The 20,389-nt window shown below is 57.0% G+C and overlaps 9 protein-coding genes across 9 annotated transcripts; 5 read left to right on the top strand and 4 right to left on the bottom strand.

The window, feature by feature from the left end:
• Nucleotides 1-326: 326 nt before the first annotated feature.
• F5Z01DRAFT_690735 (uncharacterized protein) lies at nucleotides 327-2,038 on the top strand (the record flags this gene model as incomplete). The annotated part of the gene is made up of 3 exons (XM_046266129.1): nucleotides 327-567; nucleotides 602-1,328; nucleotides 1,380-2,038. The coding sequence occupies 3 exons, from the start codon at nucleotides 327-329 to the stop codon at nucleotides 1,693-1,695; spliced, it is 1,284 nt and encodes a 427-aa protein (XP_046116407.1). The 3' UTR covers nucleotides 1,696-2,038.
• On the top strand, nucleotides 1,344-4,326 carry F5Z01DRAFT_230684 (heterokaryon incompatibility protein-domain-containing protein). The gene has a single exon (XM_046258301.1). It carries the CDS (start codon nucleotides 1,770-1,772, stop codon nucleotides 4,236-4,238), a length of 2,469 nt encoding a protein of 822 aa, XP_046116406.1. The 5' UTR covers nucleotides 1,344-1,769; the 3' UTR covers nucleotides 4,239-4,326.
• A 36-nt stretch (nucleotides 4,327-4,362) lies between these two features.
• On the bottom strand, nucleotides 4,363-6,008 carry F5Z01DRAFT_660787 (3-ketoacyl-CoA thiolase). The gene is made up of 3 exons (XM_046263851.1): nucleotides 5,795-6,008; nucleotides 5,270-5,723; nucleotides 4,363-5,213 (listed from the first exon to the last, which is right to left on the bottom strand). The coding sequence occupies exons 1-3, from the start codon at nucleotides 5,799-5,801 to the stop codon at nucleotides 4,415-4,417; spliced, it is 1,260 nt and encodes a 419-aa protein (XP_046116405.1). The 5' UTR covers nucleotides 5,802-6,008; the 3' UTR covers nucleotides 4,363-4,414.
• Nucleotides 6,009-6,426: 418 nt separating this feature from the next.
• Nucleotides 6,427-7,498, bottom strand: F5Z01DRAFT_230666 (SelR domain-containing protein). The gene has a single exon (XM_046258300.1). The coding sequence runs from the start codon at nucleotides 7,262-7,264 to the stop codon at nucleotides 6,668-6,670; it is 597 nt and encodes a 198-aa protein (XP_046116404.1). The 5' UTR covers nucleotides 7,265-7,498; the 3' UTR covers nucleotides 6,427-6,667.
• A 168-nt stretch (nucleotides 7,499-7,666) lies between these two features.
• On the top strand, nucleotides 7,667-9,790 carry F5Z01DRAFT_230604 (uncharacterized protein). The gene is made up of 2 exons (XM_046258298.1): nucleotides 7,667-8,108; nucleotides 8,161-9,790. Exons 1-2 carry the CDS (start codon nucleotides 7,991-7,993, stop codon nucleotides 9,753-9,755), a joined length of 1,713 nt encoding a protein of 570 aa, XP_046116403.1. The 5' UTR covers nucleotides 7,667-7,990; the 3' UTR covers nucleotides 9,756-9,790.
• Nucleotides 9,791-10,044: 254 nt separating this feature from the next.
• Nucleotides 10,045-10,406, bottom strand: F5Z01DRAFT_675961 (uncharacterized protein; the record flags this gene model as incomplete). The annotated part of the gene is made up of 2 exons (XM_046265197.1): nucleotides 10,045-10,218; nucleotides 10,272-10,406. 2 exons carry the CDS (start codon nucleotides 10,404-10,406, stop codon nucleotides 10,045-10,047), a joined length of 309 nt encoding a protein of 102 aa, XP_046116402.1.
• A 552-nt stretch (nucleotides 10,407-10,958) lies between these two features.
• On the top strand, nucleotides 10,959-12,315 carry F5Z01DRAFT_625507 (uncharacterized protein; the record flags this gene model as incomplete). Its single annotated transcript, XM_046261428.1, has 3 exons — nucleotides 10,959-10,995; nucleotides 11,062-12,193; nucleotides 12,252-12,315. 3 exons carry the CDS (start codon nucleotides 10,959-10,961, stop codon nucleotides 12,313-12,315), a joined length of 1,233 nt encoding a protein of 410 aa, XP_046116401.1.
• A 201-nt stretch (nucleotides 12,316-12,516) lies between these two features.
• On the bottom strand, nucleotides 12,517-14,424 carry F5Z01DRAFT_230622 (uncharacterized protein). Its single transcript, XM_046258299.1, has one exon. The coding sequence runs from the start codon at nucleotides 14,192-14,194 to the stop codon at nucleotides 12,710-12,712; it is 1,485 nt and encodes a 494-aa protein (XP_046116400.1). The 5' UTR covers nucleotides 14,195-14,424; the 3' UTR covers nucleotides 12,517-12,709.
• Nucleotides 14,425-15,343: 919 nt separating this feature from the next.
• F5Z01DRAFT_625643 (uncharacterized protein) lies at nucleotides 15,344-18,230 on the top strand (the record flags this gene model as incomplete). The annotated part of the gene is made up of 3 exons (XM_046261440.1): nucleotides 15,344-16,229; nucleotides 16,280-18,102; nucleotides 18,159-18,230. The coding sequence occupies 3 exons, from the start codon at nucleotides 15,344-15,346 to the stop codon at nucleotides 18,228-18,230; spliced, it is 2,781 nt and encodes a 926-aa protein (XP_046116399.1).
• Between the last annotated feature and the right edge of the window lie 2,159 nt (nucleotides 18,231-20,389).

Genomic DNA, 20,389 nt, shown 5'->3' with positions numbered 1-20,389 from the left:
AACTAATGACGGAACTAAGCGTTTCACGTACCCTGCAGTATTCCCCCACTGGTCAAGGGTCAAGGACACTCATGGCCATACATCAATGAGTCTTGACATTTCCACGATCAAAAATGTCTTTCAATGTTCACTGCGGGAGCTTGCTCACTCCCTAGCAATCATGGCGATGCGAATTGCCATATTCGGGTTAATGCTGCGGAGTATTTGTACAGGGTACGCATATCACGCGACTATACATGGATCCTCACCTCCGGCGTCCCGGTCATCCAGCCCAAAAACGTTCAGTCATTCTTATCAAAACCTGAGCTGTTTCAGTCGATGCCAAAATGCCGCTGACTATCCTGGGAAAAGACGATACAACGTCTCTCATCGAGAGCTTGACGCCGCTGGAGATCCACGAGCTTCGCATGGTCCTCAGCGCCGCCCTGCATGAATTCTCAGTCAACCCTCGAGCAGGTGGGCACGGCACATACCAGCAACCCAGAACCACCACGATACGCCATGAGCAGTCCGAGTGGCCCAGTGCCTTGAATACTGCCTGTGGCCCCGAGGGCACGGCGTGCAAAGGTACCTAGTTGAGACCATGACATCCGACTTTGAGGCGCACGGCTGACATCCTCCTCATCAGTCAGCACACACCAACACGGCAGTCTTTCGCTATACAATACCCAGGGCGAGTTGGAAGCCATCCTATCGACATATCCCCTCACACCCTTCATCACAGCGCTCTCCTCCGTCTGCCTGCTCTCCAAGCGCAGTCGCCCCATCCACACCCTCGTCGTCTTTGGCGCCGGCCAGCAAGCGTATTACCACATCCGACTCGCCCTCAAGGTCCACGGCCACGCCATCAAAAAGGTCCACGTGGTGAACCACCGGTTCTCCGACACGGCGGCTAACTTTCTCCGGAACTTCTCGACCATCCCCCGGACCATCAAGCACGAGGAAGGGTGGGAGCATGCCGAGTTTGGCATGTTGACGCCCGCGTTCCATGACTACCACCGCCTCCTCACCGAGCAAGTCCTCGAAGCCGACGTCATCTACCTCTGCACCCCGTCCCAGGAACCCCTTTTCCCGGGCGACATTCTCACGAGCCACGAGGGACGGAGAAAGGGGCGCTTCATTATCGCTGTCGGCAGCACGAACCCGCACCAGAGGGAAATTCCGGCCGAGCTCGTCGCTCAGGCCGTCAAAGTCCACGAAAAGCCACATCGGCATTTCCACAAGCACGCGGACGAAGGTGGCGTGGTGATTGTCGACTCGTTGGAGGGTGGTATCAAGCATGCAGGGGAGATTGTCCATGGCGGTGTCAAGCCAAGCCAGCTAGTCGAGTAAGCCCCCCTTTTACTCATATGAAAATACCCATCTAACCAAACAAACAGACTCGGTGAGCTTGTAATGCTCCAGCGCATGGCAGAGTCGGATGCCGAATCGACGCGTAGTCAAAGCACGGACGAGACCTCGCTCGCGTCGGCCAACAGCCAGGCCACATCGTCCTCATCCAAGACAAACCTGTTCAGTCTGCCGCACCGCAAAAAGTCAAATCACGACGAACGAGAGAGCGCGCTGGCGAGATGGCTCGGTACAGGCACAGTGGTATACAAAAGTGTCGGCCTGCCCATGATGGATCTAGTCGTGGCCAACCTCCTTGTCAAACTGGCCGACGGGAAAGCTGTCGGCACAAAAGCTGCCTTTTGAGATTATTTGATTTAGTTATACTTACAGACGTAAGTGGCTTCTAGTCAGCAGCGTCTGACTCCTGAGAGATCAATATGCTCCGTGTAAGCCCTCATGCGTCTCTACCCCGCTCGCTGTTCATCAACAGTACCTTACCATTGCTGTGCGCTTGTCGAAGGCAACGGAAACTACAGACCGCTTCCCAAGTACGATATATGATGCAGGACCTGGACGCTCCAATATACCCCTACGTTACCCTGCAACCTGGGTTCTTTCGACTCTTCAAGCTGGTAGGCAGCCACTCAAGAGCGGCTTCATCCTATGATGGCTCTCCTCTAGGTCAAGCCGCAGGTGCAGCTAGCAACGCGACTCTTGAGGGCGAGTTTGTCGAAAGCCCCTTCCAAAACCCCATCGTCTATGAAGCTTTGTCCTACTGCTGGACTGGTCACGAGCGCGCTCTGTCGCCTGAGGAACGTTGCAAACGCTCGACACTCGACCGCCCGATTCTAGTGAGGGAGGGCGTTCATGTTGTTGGCGTCCTTCTCATCAGCGCCGTGTTGGAGGGAATACTGCTCCAGCTGAGGACACATACGGACAAGCCATTGTTCGTTGACCAGTTATGCATCAACCAGGCCGACAACTCTGAAAAGGGGCATTTGGTCAGACACATGGGCGAGATCTACTCCAAAGCAAAGCAAGTGCTGGCATGGCTAGGACCGTCCACTTTGGAAGCAGACCGACTCGTTTCATTCATGACGCACCTCGAAGAAGACTCCAACCCTGCCTATTTGCGCCTATGCGATCACGACTACCCGACTCTCGATGCCCTACGCCTGTCAGTCGCCGCACCGAACCCAGAGTCCAAGCTTGTTCCCAGTGATCTAATCAAGGACCGTGACTTGTTGAGAGACACTGTCATGGCGATGCAGGATGACATGGCCCTCAGAGGCTTCATGGATATCTGCTCGCGCCAGTTGTTTGGTCGCATGTGGATCGTCCAAGAAGCATGTTTGCCAGGGACCCTGCATTTCGTGTGCGGCCACAATGCGTGGCACGTTGACCAATTCGAGCGCGTTTTACTGCTCTTCACCATGTTCCTAGCCTACCGAGCCGGCAATCTGACGCCCGAGGACGTGACCAAAGAATTCCCAAAGGTCGACGACATCATCTTCGCCATTGGACTTTGCCGCTTCGTGAATCGAATCTTCACTACGCGAAGAACCATCCATGGACAGGGCCAAATACGTATGCCCCTGTTCCACCTGTTGACCAAGTTTAACGTTGCCGACACAGGCACTCCACTGACCGAGGAACACGACTTGCAAAAGTTCCGCGCGGGTAATCCGCGTGACTGTTTATACTCCCTGCTCGCGCTGCCCGATGAGAATGGCACGATTGTGCAACGTGTCGAGGTCAGCTATGAAAAGTCGGCGCAGACTGTCTTCACACAACTTGCCGAGGCAGTTGTGAGGGACGATCCTGATGTTCTGCTATTCTCGCAAGACCACTCGAAACAGTTCAAGGACCTCCCCTCGTGGGTTCCCGACTGGACCTCTCAGCTTCTCTGCCCCTTTGGATACGCCCAGTCCAGCAAACCACTCTCCACTGCCGGCTACGCAAGAAGGAGCCGAATCTGGGAGGGATCAACCGAGCCTTACGCCGTTGACTCCACGCTGGTTATTACCGGAACGCTCATCGATACCATCAGTAAAGTAGGCGAGCATGTCTATGAGACCCCCGTGTCCCCACACCACAAGCCTACTGAAGTTTCGCACCATTACTTCCTGTCAGAGATTGAGTATTTCTGCCGACTGGCAAGAAAGAGGCAGGCAGAGGATCCCGAATCCCCGCCATGTCTTCAAGATGCACCGTGGTTGATAGCATCGGGCGGTCGCGGTCTGGCGAGCAGTCCCCAGGCGAGCCGCGACGAAGTGTTCGGGCCTGACGTACAGGGCGTACGGCTTCTTGATGCCGCCTACCAGATCTGGCGCCATTATCTCGAGCGGCTCACCAAAAAGCACGAGCTGTTGGGCTGGCAAGGGCGCCGGGCGGAGGTCCTGCGGCCACTGGAGGAGCAATGGCTCGAGATGAAGAAGCGCACAGGTCTTTTCCGGGCCATGGCGTACTGGCTTGGCTTGGGCGGGGGCTGGGACGCCTACGAGTTTTGCGAAAAGTTCAACCAGCACTGGGACAAGTTTGGTCCGGTGATGGGGACAGAAGGGAGCGCGGAAGAGGACGGGCGTAACCTCGAGGCGGAGGTGAGAGACGAGGCTGCAGTTGTCTCCCCGCGTCTGGGGAAAGCCATGGACATTCAGCAGGGGAGAAAGTGCTTTTTGACGCCCAGGGGGTATGTTGGATTAGGAACACTGGACAGCAAGCCAGAAGATGTAGTTGCGATCTTGAGAGAATTATCAGTGCCTGTGATCTTGAGACATTGCGATGGGGGAACAGAAGGACGACAGTGTTTTCAATATATTGGGGAGGCCTACTGCTATGGGATGATGGACGGAAAAGCGCTCGACCAGCACAGCGATGCGGTTGTATCATCGTTCTGTATTGTGTAGTGGCCGTGTCAAGCCCCCGGGCGACCGTTGGTCACTCCAGCGGCGGAATCGGTCAGTATTTCTCTTCCTTCTCCTTCTTCTGTGTCAAATCTTGGCTTACACTTGCCTGCCCCTTTTGAGAATTGTATGGTTCATGTTTCATTTGATTCAGTTGTACATATAGCTATAGATGCCTTCTACTCGGCCACCCAGGTGGCGCTCATGCCCATACCCGTGCCAACGCACATGCTCGTGTTGCCAACCTTCTTGCCCGTCCTCTTCAGCTCGTACAGCAGGGTCGATACCTGTCGCGCGCCCGTGCAACCCAGGGGGTGGCCAAAAGCGATCGCGCCGCCCTTGGGGTTGATCTTCTCGTGGGGGATGCCCAGCTCGTTGGCGCACCACAGGCACTGCGAAGCAAAGGCCTCGTTAATCTCGTAGATGTCGACGTCGTCTTTGGAGATGCCCGACAGCTCGAGGGCGCGGGGGATGGCCTTCCAGGGACCCTGGCCCATGAGGAGGGGCTTCACGCCGACAATGGAGCCGGCGACGTACTTGCCCAGGATGGTCTGGCCGAGCTTCTCGGCGACGTCGCGACGCATGAGCAGGACGGCGGCGGCGCCATCAGAGATCTGGGAGGCGTTTCCGCCGTGGATGCTGCCGTCCTTGGCGAACGCAGGGCGGATCTTGCCCAGCGACTCGGCGGTCACGCCAGGGCGGATACCGTCGTCCTTGTCGACGGTAATCTCCCTGGTCTCGCCCGTCTTGGGGTCCTCAAACTTGACCTTGAGGGGCACGATCTCGTCCTTGAAGAGACCCTCCTGCTGGGCCTTGGCTGCCTTTTGGTAGGAGCCGGCGGCAAACTTGTCCTGTGCGTCGCGGCCGATGCCCAGGTCCTTGGCCATGTTCTCGGAGAGAACGCCCATGGGGACCTTGCAGTTGGCGGCCTCGGGGTGCGACTCGAGGAGCTCGGAGAATTCAGTCACGGCGTTAGGTCTATCCTCTGTTAGCATTTGCCCAAAGCCACGTACGCGAAACACTGTTGAACCTACCCGTACTGCGTGCTCATGCTCTCGACGCCGGCGCCGATGCCGACATCGATCATGCCCGACTTGATCTGGTGCGCGACGTCGATGCAGGCCTGCAGACCACTCGAGCACTGCCTGTTGAGGGTCCTGACGGCGGCCGACTCGGGGAAGCCAGCGACCAGACTGGCGGCCCTCATCTCGGTGGCGCCACCGCCGGGGGCGAGGACGGTGCCGACGCAAATGTCCTCGACGAGGGCGGGGTTGATCTTGGAGCGGTCGATGATGGCGCGCAGGACACCGGCCATAATGTCCTGGGCGGGTGTGTCCTTGAAGCCACCCTTGCCGCCCTTGGTGAAGGCGGAGCGGCAGCAGGCGGTGACGACGACATCGTCGGGACGCTTTTCGAGGATCTTGGAGACGCCGCCGGCGGTGGGGTTGCCAGACATCTGGCCACCAATCTGTGAGATTCTGTCGAGAGCTGCATCGTGTCAGCGCGTGTCTTCTTGTCCATTGCGCAGCGAGGACGCGCGCGCGTCTGGGGATACATACCACCCATTTTGTCGGTGTTTTGTGGTTTGTGTTGAGTTGACAGAGAATGTGAGACAGCGAGGATGACAGAGTTATAAAAGGAGGAGCTGCTTATTCAGATGGCAAGACTGTGCTGCCAGCCGCGGATCCATGTGATGGTTCGTAGGAGCACAATGCCCGCCGTGACATCAGCCACCGACCGACCGAGGCTCGTCGCGACAAGTGGGGCCAGTCGGACTTGGCGCCGCCGGTTGCCGGTAGCGGCTAATGAGGGCTTTCACATGCAATTTGGCCTTTTAGACTGCACTCTGGGGTCAACGCTTGCATCGTCTTCTCCAGGTCTTCCCCGGATTTTTCGTAGATTTCTGGGAGAGGCATTTCGTCCGACGCTCAAGCCGTCCTCTCGACACTGATCAGTGGTGTGCTAAACACAGAACCGCCCGCCAGTCTCCCTCAAGGCTGTGGCCTTACAACCAGCCTACCAAGACGAACTGAGGAACATCTGAAGCCGTCCCAAGAATCTCGAAAACGGTGTCTCTAGGTCTCTGACTCTCTGAATCTCTGCAGCTTATCGCTGTGCGTTAGCGGAGAGGCTCGTTATCTATCTCTCGAGTGCTCATCTGCAGCATCTGCTATGGACTGGCTCTGGTGCACGGTGTGAGCCCGCCTGGACCAGCCTGATATTGTTACTTGACAACATGTGCCTACAGTCGTATACGAGTCGTCGATAGTCTCAGCGGGAGATCCCAGGGGACCATCATGTTCAATGTATCAAAGGATTTCCTATATTGATGCGACTCGACCAGTTCAAGCCCCAGCTATGTACATACTGCAACATCTCCAACCACCAACTCCCCGCTCGTCGCACAAATTCACAATCCCAAGCCAGATCGCTCAAGCCTTCTTGTCCTCGGGGGTAAAGTTCAGGCTGACGCTGTTGACGCAGTGTCTCTCGTCCGTGGGCGTGGGGAATCCCTCTCCCTTGAAGACGTGACCCAGGTGGCCACCGCAGTTGCTGCAGACAATCTCCGTCCTCGCCATGCCAAAGGCCCGATCCTCATGCCGGGTCACGGCCCCGGGGATACTGTCAAAGTACGCGGGCCAGCCACAGCCCGACTTGAACTTGTGGTTGGCCTTGTAGAGGGGTGTTGCGCAGCCCGCGCAGGTGTAGACGCCGTCGGATGGGTAGTGCTTGTCGTAGGTCCCGGAGCCGGGGGCCTCGGTGCCCTTCTCGCGCAGAATGCGAAACTGCTCCTTGTTGAGGACAGCGCGCCATTCGTCGGCGGTGCGCGAGTCGGGATACGACATGTTGGAGGCGCTGTTGGAAGAGGAGGAGGAGGAGAAAAGATTGCTGAGGAAGGACATGTGGCGCGGGACCGAAGCTGCTGCTACTGCTGGCGCAAATCTAGCGAGGCCTGTTCTGGCGGCGGTGGTGAGTCTCGTGGTGTTTGCTGTCGCGTAGATGATGGAGGTGAACAATGATGGGCGCATCACCGGCCTGTTATATGAAATTTGCGACAAGTTTGAGTGAGAAAAGAAGACAAGAGTGACAAATCACGAGGCTGTCTGTATGACACGCAGTTCTCGCGTGGTGGCGATCGCTAAGTGGAGGTTGCATCATTGATTCCATTCAGCCCACCCGGGAGGCGGAGCAGGGCAGGCGTCGCAGTCTGTCAGCTCGACAAAGTATTCCAAATGGGAGAGGGACGAATGATAGAATTTGGAATAGAAACACGAGCATTTATATATGCGTATTGTATTGCGCTCCATGGGATTGATAACGTACAACAGGCCTAACATGCCTTCTGTCTGCCCCTAGCTTTCGAAATGACCTCCGCGTATAATTGAACACAAAGACCATGTCCTTTCGATCTCGACCAGAGCCTTCAGCAAGCTTTTCTAAATATTGAGTAGTGAAAGTCTTTCTAAATTAAATTAGAATACATGCTCCTCTCTTCCCAAAGCAATGCCCATAGGTTCTCAAAGTCAATTCATCAAGAGCGATGTAATATTGTGCCAGCAGCCAACTCCCACTCCCACTGCCACTACCAGCCAGATCCCGCACGGACCACCAGGCCCGGCCCAACCCCACGCGAGGCGTGCCGGGGCCTGGCCTGACAGGGGCGGCAGCCAGCATCTTCAGGTTCAACAACTCCAGTCGTCCACCCCCTCAACCCCATCCATCCAACTCGACTCGACGCGAGCGCCAACGTCAACATGTCTCGACGACCGCCCAACCCCTCCGCCGAGCGCGCCGCGCAGAACCAGGCCACCATCAAGAGCCTGCTCAAGCTCGAGCCCAACAAGGTCTGCGCCGACTGCAAGAAGAACAAGCGTGCGTGCCCTCTGCCTACCTGACCGCATCATGTGTTAACCAACAACAACAGACCCGCGATGGGCGAGCTGGAACCTCGGCGTCTTTGTCTGCATCCGCTGCTCCGGCATCCACCGCGGCATGGGCACACACATCTCGCGCGTCAAATCCGTCGACCTCGACTCCTGGACCGACGAGCAGATGAAGAGCATCCTCAGCTGGGGCAACGCGCGCGCCAACAAGTACTGGGAGGCCAAGCTCGCGCCCGGTCACGTCCCCTCCGAGTCCAAGATTGAGAATTTCATCCGCACAAAGTACGAGCTGAAGCGATGGGCCATGGAAGGGCCGCCACCAGACCCCGCCACCCTCGATGCCGAAGGCGACGACGACGTTCCCTTGAGCGTCGTCAAGGAGAAGCAGGCCATTGAAAAGAGCCAGTCCGTGCGGAAGCCATCAGCTGGCCAGGGCGTTTCTCTCCAAGGCCCATCGCAGCCTACGGGCGACCTGTTGGGCGGCGACAGCAGCGGTCCCCCTCGCGCTAGCACCGCAGGCCCGGCTGCGAGCAACAGACTGCCACCCAAGGCGGACCCGGCACCTCCAAAGCAAACACCGCAATCGAATTCCTCCCTTCTCGGCCTTGATTTCCTGGGCGAGTCGACCGCGCCGCCCCGACCTGCGAGCACTACTGGCGTCAGCACCCCCGGCGGTCAGTCACGGCCGGATCTGAAGCAATCTATCCTGTCCCTCTATGCTTCGGCGCCCAAACCCCAGGCGCCTCCGCAACCCCAGCATCAGCAACAAGGTTCCTTTGGTGGTATGTCCTCGCCTGGCTTTGGTCCGGCCCCTCAGAGTTCCACTGGAGGATTCACCGACGCTTTCAGCAACTTGAGCATGTCCAGCACCACAAGCCATCAGCCTCCTCCAGCCCCTGCCGACCCCTTTGCGAGCTTTGGTGCCAGCAACAGTCGACCTACATCCAAGGCCCCTCCCACCACGACCGCATTCGGCGGTCTGGGAGGGGGCAGCTTCTTCGACGCAAAGCCCCAGTCGCCCCCGGCCCATCAGAAGAAGCCGTCCAACAGTGGGTTCGGAGACTGGGGCTCTTTCGCCTCGCCTGCGGCTCCAGCTGCGGCGCCCGTCAAACCCGCCGCCTCCCAGGATCTGTTCGACATGTCCGCCCCGGTCACACAGACCAGATCCCCGCCCGCTCCGGCCATGTCCCCCCCTGTGACACAGAGCTCCGTCTTCAACCTCTCACAGCCTGCGCCCGCTCCGCCCAAGCAATCCCCGCCCAAGGCTGCAGCCGCACCTGCCTTTGGCGGCATGTCTGGCGCCGATGTCTGGGGGAGCAACGAGTGGGCCAGCTCCTCGCCTGCCCCAGCCGTCATGACGCCAGCCGCGCCCGCTGCACCCAGCAACCCACCCGCTCTCGCGGCATCCAGCGATATCGGATGGGGTAACTCGGGAGGGTCCTTTGCCAGCACCCCCATCGTGCCCGGTGCTTCGGGTGGGTTCAGTGCTGCGCCCAAGGTCGCCGCGGATGAGGAGTTTGGCGGCTGGGCTAGCAGCACCGGTCCGTCGACCACGAGCAACACCAACAACAACAGCAGCAGCGCCGGCAAAGGCTTCGGCGGGGAGGAGGACCTCTTCTCCAATGTCTGGCAGTAGTAGCCAGGAACGGCGGAGTGAAACCACACTTATAGACTAGCGAGCAAGCGGGTGGCTGGACTTTTTAGACTACGTTGACGAATGGGCTGGGCATGATGATGGGCGTTCATGAGGCGTCTTTGCAATGACGGACCGACCGAAAAAAGCAAGGGCACAAAGCATGCATGTATATGAGAAACAGAAAAATCGAATCTTGCATAGACCTTTCCCCCCTGTTAAAAAATGGAAATCCCCAAACGCCGATGCTTGTATTGAACCCATTCACCGTGACCAGTTCTCTTTTGTTCTTTCAGCTCTTGCCGCCTCCAAAGATCAGCTTCAGACCATAGTATAACACGAGAAAGACGACGATGCAGATGCCCGCCAGTTTCATAATGGCGACCTTGTTGCCCGACGCGGCCATGCGTGTCAGGCGGCCTGCGGACCCTTTCATCTGGGTGCCCATGGAGGAGAATGTCTCGCTCTGTATCACGCTGTCAGCCTCCCTGTTTGTCTGGCGGGTCGTTATAGATGTACCGTGTTGTCGATGAGGCTTTGCGAGGAGGCCTGGTCGTAAATGTCCACCGTGATGCCCCTGAGGGCGGACACCTTGTTGGAGAGCTCGCTGAGCCGGTCATTGTTCTGGCGCTCGCGCTCGTAGGCTTCGGACATGTTGGGCTACTCGGTCGGTCGCTGGGCGTGATCTCGGGGAGAATGCGACTGTCAATCACCGCGTGGATCGTGCTTGGGGTCGTGGCGCTGGGTGCATTGTCTGGCTCAAGGCATGACGCAGAGGTCCAGTTAAGGTTGCACCGCCACACGCCGCCACAAGGCACGCGTCTATGAGTAGTCACCAGCCACAGGACAATTAACGATCATTCCCCACGCTCCACGTCCGTCCGGCGTCCGCTTCCCAAGCCAAGCCTAACCAACCGCGCAAGCAGTGTGGGCTGTGCTGCTCCATCACCAACCCCGTCCGTCATCCACCGTCCTCGTCATTGCACGATCCTCCTGCTCCTCCTTCTCCTGCCTCCTGTCATCTAGTGCAACCCGTCACCTGCTACGCTCTGCGACGTCTAGAGAGAACGAGCGCTCGCCGAATTCCACCACCTACAACCCGTGCGACGCCATTCCCAGCTCTTCCGCAAGGAGGACTCACTCTAGCCCCCCCGCATTCGACAACAGCCCGCTGTCGCAGCCCGCCAGGCAGCCCCAACCGTCAAGATGGGCCTGCACAACCCCCTGCCGTCGTCCATGGCGTGTATGTTGCCTTTAAACCCAGAATGCTATGTATAAGGCGACCTCCGTCCCACTGACAAAAAGACAGCCGAATGCAAAAAGTGCGGCAAGATCCTCACCTCCTTCATCAACCCCCGCCAAGCCTTCGGACCCGACAAGGTCATCCCGCCGTCCATCCTCTCCAACGCCAAAGGTCTCGCCATCATCACCGTCCTCAAGGCTGGATTCCTCGGGTCCGGTCGCTTCGGTTCCGGGCTGGTCGTCGCCCGTCTGCCTGACGGCTCCTGGAGTGCGCCCAGTGCGATTGCGACGGTCGGCGGTGGCTTTGGCGGACAGATCGGCTTCGAGTTGACCGACTTTGTCTTCATCCTCAATGACGCGAGCGCGGTCAAGACGTTTGCGCAGGCCGGCAGCTTGACACTGGGCGGCAACGTGAGTCTGGCCGCCGGTCCGGTCGGCAGGAATGCCGAGGCGGCCGGCGCGGCTTCGCTCAAGGGTGTCGCCGGTGTCTTCTCGTACTCCAAGACCAAGGGCCTGTTCGCCGGTGTGTCCCTCGAGGGAGGCGGTATCATTGAGCGTCGCGACGCGAACGAGAAGATGTACGGAACGAGATACACTGCGGCGCAGCTCTTGACCGGGTCGGTGGCGCCACCACCGCAGGCGGCCCCCCTCATGACCGTCCTCAACTCCAGAGTGTTCAGCGGCGCAAGGGTTGGAACCATGAACGACAGCGACTCCATGTACAACGACATTCCCGTCTACTCAGACTCGCACGACGACGTGGTCTGGAATGGACGCAGTGGCAGCGCATACGGCGAGGGCGTGCGGTCCGACCGCACCGGTTCCGGGAGCGCATACGGAGGGGACGACAGCTTCTACGCACCCAAGCGCTCGAATACCTGGCAGGACGACATGTACGATCAGCCTTCTTCCGGTGGCGCAGGCGTCTCCCGATCCAATACGTTTGCGTCGCGCGGTAGCCGCTTTGACAACGATTACGCGTACAGCGACCACCCGAGCCAGGCCAGCGAGAAGCGAGCTGGGCCTGGACGACCGACCGCGCCGAAGCCTCAGTTTGGTGGTAACAAGGGGTCTTCGCTGAAGCAGAACGAGGCAGTTGCCCTGTTCAACTTTGACGCCGACCAGCCCGGCGATCTGGGCTTTAAGAAGGGCGATGTCATCACAGTGCTCAAGAAGACAGAGAGCACGAATGACTGGTGGTGAGTTGAGGCGCATGCATGCACAGTAGTCGTATATGACAGCTAACCAGATGCACAGGACTGGCATGATCGGATCGAGGCACGGCATCTTTCCTAGCAATTATGTGAAGATGAACCCCTAGAGACCCCATTCTCGCTCACAGGTGCGCACAAGACTACAAGATGTTGGTTAAAAATTGTACATAAGACTCTCCTGTTTTTGGATCCTTTTTGCTTTGCTCTGCTTTTCTTTGCTGAGGCTACCTCGGATTACCCCTGCTGCATTGATTTTGCATTAGACAAGTATCTTTTCGGAATCTTCAATTGTCGCTATCACACATGGTTACAGTGGTGTGGCCCATGGTGAACGAGCTGTCTCCACGAGCTGTCCGTACCAGTAGTCTCGCCTTGCGGTCATCAGCTGGTCGTAGAAAGCCTCTGCATTTCCATGCGCACCGCAGGCGCGGGCATCGGCTTCATATTGGTCCAGCACGACAGCAGAAACTGCGTTGACCTGGTCCAACATCGTTTCCGTGATCAGGATTGGGATGTCCAGCTGCGTAGGAGGAGTGTGCGTCGAGGAGGTGCCCGAACTCTGAGGACATTGAGGAGTTTGTTGAACTTCAGCCTGGGCTTCACACAGAACATTACTGGCACAAGGTCCAGCCTGACCTTCAGGTGCCGGTTGACTTGTGCTGTTGGGCTGTTCGGGTTCGTTCTCTTGCTGATGAGCAACGCTCGTTGAACTGTGTTGTCGCTGACGATCCGTTGCGTTCCTAGGGCGGCAAACAACATTTCTCTGACTGGCATCAGCACTGCATTCGAGATTTCGCAATTTACACTTACTGTGCGGCAGCTCGAGCATGGTTTCTGCAAATCGCACTTTAATCTGCGTATGTGGCACAACTCACAAGCGATCACCTTGGGTCTCTTCTGGGCATGCTCTTGCGTGGCGTTGACTTTGCACGCCCGTGCCCTTTTCCGCCGGTTTGCTGATCCCGAGTCTTTCTGGGCCACAGGCTCCGTAGTCCTGCGTCGTTTTGATGTTTCCTGGTCTTTCTTCTCTGCTTCTGAGAGAGCTGGCGCTGCATTAGACGTCACGGCTTCCGACAGTCCCTCGCGTGTCGCTTTTCTCGTTTGCCGCGTTGACGTCTCGGCAACTGATCCAGTCGAGGCGTCCGTTGGGGTCTGCTCTATAGGTAGGCTCGTCGCCTCTGAAGTCTGCTCCGCAGAGAGGCTCGCTCCATCGTCTTCTGCGCTCGTCACCAAGGCGCTACGTGCCTTTGACCTTGTGATTCTACTTGGGACCTTTTCCGAAGGAGATGAGGCCTTGATGCTGGGTTTTCGAGGTGCTCTTCTGGGCAAGCCTCTGGCGACTTTCCTCTTAGCCCGTGAGGTCGGTGTTTTGGCTCGTTTTTTAACCCGTGCTCTTGACTGGTTGGCAGTTGGCTGGGCTTCTTTGGATTTCGAATGCAAGCTCACCGTTGGTCTGGGACTTGCCAACTTGTTGGCATCCTTGCGAGTTTCCAAGTTGGCATCCGCTTGAAGGTCAATTTTGACTAGTTCGCCGGATTGGTCTTTCACGTCGTTGACCGAAGGATCTTGGAGCCGATTCCTCGATGATGCAGTCTTCTTGGCATGGCCTTGCGATTTTCTTCGTGGGGGCCGTGTCTCTTCCCTGTTGTCTACTGAAACTTCGTCCGCAAGCTTCTGAGTTGTTGATGAAAATGGCAGCTTGCGCGGCCGGGGCAACAGACTTCGGATTTCAGCCACAGTATCGCGCGATCGCTGCATTTTCGACAGCCGGCTGTTGGGTTGCTGGTAGGGACTGCGGACTTCAACCGGTTGGGCATATGACGCATGCGTCTGAGTGAAAGGTGAATCCACAGACATTGTTCGATAGCTTGAGAACTCGGCTGCTGTCGGATTTTGCAATGGTCCCAAGTCGGATACTTGTCGATCTGGGCCATGGCGAACCAGTGGGCTCTCTTGTAGGTTCCAATCAGTCTGGCTCCTCTGCATGGATCTTTCTAGCAGGGCATGATAAGGATCGAATGATTGGGAAGGCCTCGTGATCCCAACAGTCGGTTTGCCGCCCGGTATATTTGACGCTTGGGATACCAGGTGGTCGTTCTCCTACGAACAATCAAGTGGTTCTCGTGCTTGGCTGAACCGCGATTCGGTAAGTTGAGTGACATCTGACAGGCGGGTATTCTGGGACAATTCTGGAGCAAGGGTAAGAGTAGTCGATTGCGTGCTGGAAACTGATGAGTCAGGGAGGCCGTCTTTGATCTCGAACCCGATCCTGCGCAGCATGCATATAGCTATGTCGAAGGCTCGAGGATCTTGTAGCTCCAGGGATAGTCTTTGATCAGCAGAGACGCAGATGCGAATCTGTTGAAGCCATGTTTCCATGCTGATCGGGTCACCTTGAGTCGGTGACTGGAGAAGATCACCGAGGCGAATTGACAACTATCAGCACGTCAGGGGTGAGCATGAGTTCCCAGCTCAGGGGCCGGGCTGTGTCTCACCACAGGTCGCGCGCCTTGATGGCATAGAAGTATCAGAGATGGTCTCGCTTTAGCTGCCAATTGGCTTTCAAGCGTCATAGTAAGGCCGTGGGATGAGTCGTATACTTGCGGCGATGACTGTCCGTTGTACACCTCAAGGCGCCTGAGAGAGCAGCCAGATATTGGCGTTGGGGGCGACATCGTAATTTGGCAGAACTTGATGATGGATGCTTAGCGAAGAGAAAAATCTCACTTTTTAAGATTTGCTCTGCACTCTTCGTGCCTCTCCTTTGCTCCTTCCACTTACACGTAGACAAAGGCCGAGGAGGAAGGTGGGTGCATGCTTGATAGTGGGGGCCAGGAAATCCTCCGATTGGCCCACTTCCCCCAGCTCACGTGCAGCAAGAGCTGGCTTGGTCTGCTCAATTTGCGACGCGCTTTGGGCAACGCCGACGCCGACGCCAAACGCCAACGCAGATTATCGTTCCCGATCGCGAAACCATTGGACCGAGCGCCACCACTCTCTGAGCAACCCCAATCAGCAGCTCATCGGCGCATAGAGACACGGACGAGCAACTGTGGCGCCGCGACGCCAATCGAGTCCCCCAGAGGCTGGCGACGACCGCGTCCACACATCCCTTGGCTTGCGCGACAGCCCACCATGGCGCCCCAAGATGGCCCAATGCACATGATCGACCGGACTCCGGAGTACGAGGACTTTATGCGCCGATTGCGCGACTTTCACATCGAGCGCGGCACCGCTCTCGACTCTGAGCCCAAGGTTGGGTCGACACACCTCGACCTGTTCAAGGTTTTCAACCATGTCGTTGCGCAGGGAGGATACGACAAGATCTCGGAAGAGAAGCTCGCATGGAGGAGGATCGCTCACGAGCTTGGAATCCACTCTCACAATGAAGCATCGACAGCCTTCGCCTTGAAGGAGAAATTCTACAAGAACCTGGCTGCGTTCGAGATCCGCACCGTCCACAACCAAGAACCTCCGCCCAAGGATATCCTCGAGGATGTGACGGCAAAAGGAGCTGGCCTGCTCACACGTACGCGAGAGAACTTCAAGGGGATTCGCCAAAGTACAGTGGGCGCCAGTGGCCCTGATTCAGCAGCGTCGGGCGACGATGGCACACCAGCCAGAGAACGGCCCGTCATTGATGCCGGAGGCAGCGCTCGCGCGTCGCGGGGCCTTCGCGAAGCACCAGCACAGCGCGTGATATTCCAACCCGACACAGGACCTAGCCGCACACGAGCCGCAGCTGCGCAGCAGGTGCCAAACCACACGAACTCGCCCAACATGAGTCAACACGCACCTGGAATGGTAGGACATCACGGCCAACGAGGCCCTTCCTTGTTCCATAGACCAGCAACGGTGGAGAACATGGCTTCTCAAGTCGAAGTGTACCAGCCACGCCACATCAAGGCGCTCTCACTTCGGCCGGTGCACACGCCCAGCAGCGCGCCAGACGACTTTCTGAAAACAAAACGCCAGCAGCGGCAAGCCTCCCAGGCGAACCAAGGGCCCATGCTCCCTGGCAGTGAGTAGCGCACCTAAACTTCGGTAGACCTTTGCTGATTAGCATGACAGCTGGCTTTGACGGCCCAAACATCTACACCCGCTGCCTCAATGCTCTTCGATCTCGCGTGCCAGCCGAACAAGCGTTCGCGTTGAATCATCTTGTCAAGATATCATTTGAGCGTGGCGACAAATTCCGCTTCGACTCGTTCCCTGGCCTGGCTGAAGGCTTGGTTGAAAAGGCGCTTCATGTCGGCAACTTGTTCTATCACATCGACTGGACCGTATCTTGGGATTCAACCGAACAAACGAGCGATGTTGGCTTACTAGACGGCAACTCTGGCACGCCTGACATTATCGAACGCATTCGTGATCTCATCGAAAAGGAACTACCGGATGTAATGCAAACAGAGCGATACTCGGACGAGCTGCTTCTCGTGACTGAGGCAGTGCTAACGCTGCGCAACATGCTGACCCTGCCCGAGAACGCGCACTACATGGCTGATTTCTATCCACTCAAGGACCTGATCATCATCATCATGCACCTCCCAGCCAAAGATTCCCTCACTGAGCTCAAGCACATGGCCCTTGACATGGCGGAGCAGATCACTCCATTCCTGGACATCGGCTCTGACGACCCTCTCTACCGCACGCTTCTTTGGCAGCTGACGTCGGATGATCGAGGCACCATTCTCACAGCATTGCGTGCTTTGGGTCGCATCTCAGTTAACCTCGAGGCGACTAACAAGCTCGGCGATGTGCCGTCACAGACGCTGGAACGAATTGTTTCCTGGCTCCTCCTCAATGACGACGAATTGACGGATGCCTGCCTCGACTTTCTCTACCAATACACGGCGGTCGTCCCCAACGTTGACAATCTCATCCGCTCACTATCACCACACGTTCTCGTCGACCACCTCACCCGATTGCTTGCTCACGGCGCCCAGAAGACGACGACTGAAAAGGTTCTCGCCCCCGAACGGAAGATTCCCTCGCGGGACGAGATAGCGTCCATCCCCGAGGATCTCACACAGGAGCTTCTCAAGATCGACGAGCCTGAGCGTGTGCACGCGTGGGTCCGGTCATTCTTCGAGGAGGACAGCCAGTCATCCATCACACAACTGTCAGCGTGGCAAGCGTACCAAGGGGCATTTGTGGCGCCCCTCAAGGCCATCGGACAGTCCCTCATCTCACCGGCCGATTTCATTAGGAACAGCACATCTGTGTACAAGGACTCGAATGCGCAGGTCCACCGGGACCCGGCGGACCAGCAGCAACGATTCATCATACAGGGGCTGCGAGCGCGACCGGCTCCCCTCAGTGTGGATGGTGTTGAGTACAAGAAATGCGAATGGGCCCAGGATCCAACGCGACTGGAGCTCAAGTGTGGCAAATTCTATCTGGATGCTGAACAAATGTGGAATCACGTCATGGTCGACCATCTGCGAGTCCAGCGCAACGAGCAAGGGCAGTTTGACAACGTGGAGCGCGAGTACATGTGCACATGGGGGAGCTGCACCAGGTACAACAAACCCACTAAGATGCACCTCCAGGATCTCGCGCGGCACGTCAATACCCACATCACCTCGCCGCCGCAGGACCCTACGAGCAGGCGGTGGGTCATTCCTGCTGTCACGTTGGCCGTCAGCAACGAGGAGACCCAGACACAGCGTGACGAGCGCAATCCGAATCTACCGCCGCAAGCAGCGGGTATCCCTCTCAGTGCCGTGCTCATCCTCCGCAATCTGGCGCGTAATGTCGTCAAGACGGACGCAGAGGAGGAATTGGTCAAAGCACAAGGCTCTGACGGATCGGAGCGTGGCGGATGGAACGAGAAGCTGTTCCGGCCAGTACAACCTCGTCTATTTGAGATTCTGGCCGAGAACAGAGCATTGGTAAGTGGTCCATGGTACGATCTCATCTTGGACATGACGGTTAACGCAGGATATAGGCCCCATATATTGCATCACTGCTCGAGTACGTCCGTGTAGAGGCTGCGGAATATGGTAGCGACAGCGAATAGATTGGCATGATGGTGGGGTGGTCGGACGCACTAGTCCTTGGGGGGGCGTCAACCGTATCTAGTCGACACCACGACGCAGATGCTGCAGACTAACCCATTCGTTGGACCGGTTGCTGCGAGCGTCTGTAGAATGGTCTTCGAGCCGGCTTTGACAAATCGAGCGAGGGAAATGCACGACATGGGAAACTGCTGGATTGGCGGCGCACAGTGGATCTTGTAATGATACAAAGGAGTTTGCAGCGAAAGAGATTACCCAACGCCACGGCCGCAGGGGAGCTGATGGCCACTACGCATGAATGGACGTATGCTGTTACTGTGATCAAGCAGTTCTCCCGGTTGGGTTCGTATTGCGAAGCTGTATGTCGACCCGCTTTGATTGAGCGCTGGGTAGACATGCTACACAGATATCTCCCCGCTGGTCATAACACATGAAGATGATTCCTCATGTTTCAGCTGCTGCTTGACGACCTGCAGTGAACTACGTATACAAATATACCTTACGTATTCGTCTTGGCTTATGGAGAGCGGGATACCCGCTTTGACGTGCCTCCCTCCACGCCGCCAAGGCTCAAGCCCACTCATGATTGTCGATCCCACGTGGAGCGAGACCAACGCGCGAGCGATACAGATATTGTCCAGAATAAATCGTAAGAGAGTAATTAGCAAAAGCCCAGGAGAATGGAACAGGTTCACACTGGCCGTGAACGTTACCTGGTAACAAAGAGCACGATGGAGCTGCGCCCAGCTCGGAATCCGAGGATGCCAATAGACTCACACCCTAGAATTAAGCCTTGATAGCTGCTGAAAATGTGATCGCTGCCCGCATGCGGGGTGTCGGTGTAAGCCTCCCTTTCCACAGCCGGGGAACAAAGAAGTTTCTGGGGTCGTTGCACCTTGGTCCAGGTTGTACGTACCACGGCAACGATGCAGTTTTCTATTGACGAATATCATAGCGTTAATCGTAGCTTTACTGTACAGTGGTGCGGCACGCCAGAGACTGGAGCTGCTCGAACTCGTGCGAGTGCCTGGGGATCATTCCGAGGTCGGTATGAGGACGAATTCGCTGTTGCAGTTCTCTGCAAGCCACCGACAAGCCGGAATTGGTCACCAAAATTCATGAATGCAGGACGTCTGGATTTCATGAGACTCGTGGCCCTGGCGCATGTGACACACAGGCAGGCAAGCTCCAGCGTGGGGGAGCCAGCTCAGCTCATGGAGTCGTGCCCCCTTCAATTTGTTTGACCCTTGACTCCAGTCGGTGAGATGGCGGTGTGCCTCGGGGAACATTTGGAGAATCGTGGGGGCTGATAATTGATGTCCATTGCCTGCCACCTGGCAAGCCAGCCGCGGGCGAAATAGCGCCCTGAGAAAGGAAATATCAGTCCGGGACACACTAGGCGGAGATATTGTTGAGCGGGTGCCCTGTCGTTACGATGAAAGTGTCCGATGGGAATGATGCATCTAGGCACGATGCTCGACACGATCTCAAAATGCATCGTGCGAGCAGCGTGCTCTCGCAACGCAAGGCAATCCAGTCATTTGGGAACCAAGAACAAGCGACATCGGCACGCTCCATATCCCCATGTCAAATTGAACCAGCGAGAGCGGCGCGGTGCGGTGCGACCCCCATTTCCGCGACTTGACAAGTTGAGACCAGTCACACCACCACCATCCTTCTGGTTCCCCTGGATGACAACATGTTGATGATGGCAGCCAAGCATCGAAATCCGACAGCGGAGGTTTCTAAAGCATTCTCGAACTTGTGTCTCGCGGGCATAAAGGAGCATGCTTGCAGATAAATACTGTGGGTGAGCTTGTAGTCACTCAAGATCTGAGACATCTTTCACTTGCATCCGGTCGTAGGCCTCTTCTGCGCATGTGGATGACTGGATCCTGAGTCTGGACTCTGGACTCAATCATCTCATCTCCTGATCGCCTGAGCTCAATATTTAACTGAAGAAGCGAAAAGAAGCAACAAACTGCCTCGAACCGGACCAAAAGCCACGGTGCTGGCTGAGTTCGTGGCCAGTGAGGCGACATGGACTGGGCTATCTATGCCGGACCCAAACATCCTAGACCCCCGGCTTCAGGAATGAAGCCGGCCAGGCACCCGCATAGGGCAGGGCGGTCAGGGTCCACCCACTCCAGGTCGAGACTTT

This window comes from Emericellopsis atlantica (assembly GCF_019669845.1).
Source record: "Emericellopsis atlantica unplaced genomic scaffold F5Z01scaffold_21, whole genome shotgun sequence".
NCBI lineage: Eukaryota > Fungi > Ascomycota > Sordariomycetes > Hypocreales > Bionectriaceae > Emericellopsis > Emericellopsis atlantica.
The sequence above is the reverse complement of the archived record's forward strand: the minus strand, read 5'-3'. Positions and strand labels throughout refer to the sequence as shown.